The sequence below is a fragment of the Myotis davidii genome, unplaced genomic scaffold, assembly GCF_000327345.1.
Source record: "Myotis davidii unplaced genomic scaffold, ASM32734v1 scaffold88, whole genome shotgun sequence".
NCBI classification, from domain to species: Eukaryota; Metazoa; Chordata; class Mammalia; order Chiroptera; family Vespertilionidae; genus Myotis; species Myotis davidii.
This window is the reverse complement of record NW_006300377.1, coordinates 1,308,902-1,311,403: the sequence shown is the minus strand read 5'-3', so window position 1 is coordinate 1,311,403 and position 2,502 is coordinate 1,308,902. Positions and strand designations below refer to the sequence as shown.

The 2,502-nt window shown below is 47.2% G+C and overlaps 1 protein-coding gene across 1 annotated transcript; it reads left to right on the top strand.

Annotated features, from left to right (window-relative positions):
* Positions 1–5: 5 nt before the first annotated feature.
* On the top strand, positions 6–667 carry LOC107185213 (chromosome unknown open reading frame, human C1orf122; the record flags this gene model as incomplete). Its single annotated transcript, XM_015572770.1, has 2 exons — positions 6–89; positions 204–667. Coding segments are annotated over 2 exons (180 nt in total), but the record flags the coding sequence as incomplete, so codon positions are not given.
* Between the last annotated feature and the right edge of the window lie 1,835 nt (positions 668–2,502).

The following is a 2,502-nucleotide window of genomic DNA, read 5'->3' as shown; positions in this document are numbered from 1 at the left end:
GGGACCGTCCACCGGCTAGATTAGCTGAGCCCCAGCTTCCCCTGAGAGTGAACGTGTCCCCGCTGCTGTACCTCCCACTTTTCATCTGGGTGAGAGGCTCTGAAAAAGTTCAGCGCTGTCCAGATGCCAAGGAGCCATATCCTTGCGGCCTAATCCGAGGCCTTGCCTCCCAGCCTCACTTTTTTCCTTCCTGTTCCTACCAGAATGTCTCATCCAAACCCGGGGCGCCCCCCCAGCCAGCGGTCTGCGCCAGAGGCGGTTTCCCTAAGGATGCTGGCGATGGAGCTGCGGAACCCTGACCGCTCCCGAGCCCGTGGCCCTGAGCTCTCTCCCTCCGGGGGGCTGGTGGCTGGACTCTGAACAACTGCCTTCAGTAAAGGACCAGTCTTCACTGGCAGCGGCTGGAACTTGGCCCTCAGCCTGGGGTGGCAGCTCTGCTAGCGGCGGGTTCACTCCTTCCTGGCTGATGCAGTGCTGAGCTTTGAAATGTAGCCGAACACCCAGCCCGATGACCGGAGTTGGGCAGGCCAGCAGTGCTCGCCAGAGTGGTCTGGCCTGCTTCCGGGGATCCAGGTGGTGTTACATGTCCATTTCATGCTTTGGGGGCTCCACATCCCACACAACACTTTTAGCAGAGCCTTGATTAAAAGGAAGCCTGCAGACTCTCCTGGTGCCTGGCCTTTCCTTTCTGTCCCATCTCTAAGACTCTGATGGCTGGGGAGGGAGGAAGTGGTGGAAAGCTGGCAGGGTTGGGAAGAAATACCACAGATAACTACCAGATTTAAATAAGCATTTAATTAGGATCTCATTAGTATTTAATATTGCTTTTTCAATTCCAAAAAGTTAAATTTTCACTTCTTAGCAGATATTTTAAAGTACAATATTAAGTTTATACAAAATGAGCAATTAAGCAAACACCATTATTTCACATTCTTCAAAAATACAAATTCATATTTACTCTTTTGGGTTTGGAGGTTTCTTCCTTTGGAAGTACTGAACCTGTAACGTTTTCATATCGCTCAGTGAAAGTCTGTTGTTCCCATGTTTCACACTTAAATGAATTTGATAGGCTTTACATAATCCAAATAAAACTACTGGGCTTTAGAGAACTGTCACGGAGACCTTCAGCCAATGACTAGTGCATGTCCAAAAGAAAAGGCTCTCCTGGGTCTTGCCTTTCCGGCCAGAAGATCTGAGCCAGAGATTCAGCAAAACCAAGTTTCCAGCCACCTCCCCCAAACTGGGACTGGGAGTTCACAGGGAAAGGAAACAACCACCTTGAACTCTGACCCCGCCCCCACATTCACCAAGAACAACAAAGGACTAGAGTCAAACATCACCCTAGGGGAGGCCTGAGGACACAGGGGAGAGGGCAAGAGAGGCCTCTGACTTGGCACCACTGTAAGGATAACAAGGATATTGCAAAAAACAACCCTGGGTTTTGGTGAAAAAAGGTTTTATGAAAAACTTTCCCATAAGAAAAAGAGTAGAAACTGCACTGAGCTGAGAAAGTGACACTACGTTATCACCAATTTTTGGCCCAGCAGGCACACCACCAAAAGGGCAGTGTGTGGTTTTAAACTTTGCATCCAGTAAAAAAGGCTGTACTATGTACACATTAACAAAGATCCAGTTTAATTTGCATTTTCAGTGCAGACTGAGAAGCCCTCTTGAACAGGCTTAACAGTGAAAAATGCCCAAACAGTGGTCATCAGCTTCCCCAAAGGGCATGAGAAGAAACACAGGACCCTTTCTCTCTTCCCCAAGTCTGTCCCAGAGGAAACAGCCTAACTGGTTACCAATCAGAAATATGCATAATTCCGTTTTCTTGCCTCCTCCCTCCCAGTATTAAGGAATGAACAATTCTGATCTATGTCACAGCGATATCATTTGCATATTGGATCTATGGAAATCTTTCTGCTTTGGCTGAAGTATTTTCAAACTTTTCCATTGTATAGTAGCCTGAGAATGAAGATAAAATGGGGTGGTAGGGGAAACGAGAGGAGTGAGGGGGAAAGGAAAAAGTTGATAAAGCAAATTATAACAGCTTTGTTTATTGGATTTATTGAAGGCTGGAGGCCTTTTTGCTTAAAGAGCCAATAGGGGTAGCATGGGAGCGGTAAGGAAATGGCTCATGTTGCCTCCCCACCTCTAACACCTCCCCAAACATATTTCTGATTGGTGATTAGGAAAACTGAAAAGTCTAGCAATACTGTTGCAAGCTCCACAAATCAATGGTTTCGGTGATTCTGGAGAAGTCTTTTAAGATTAAGGACAATGGACATGATTACAAATATAGAAGTCTAGAAGGTGCCAGGTTTCTACCTAGGAACATCCCGTTCCTTCCTTTCAGACATCACTTTGTAATGGTGAAGGGGGGAAAGATGGCAAGGGTGCAAGAAGTGATGCAAAAGGGCCTCAACGGTCAACAGAAAACAGGACCCGCAGCAGTTCTTTAGAGAGCCTGAGGGGGCGCCCTCAGGCACACAGGGAAGGCTTGCA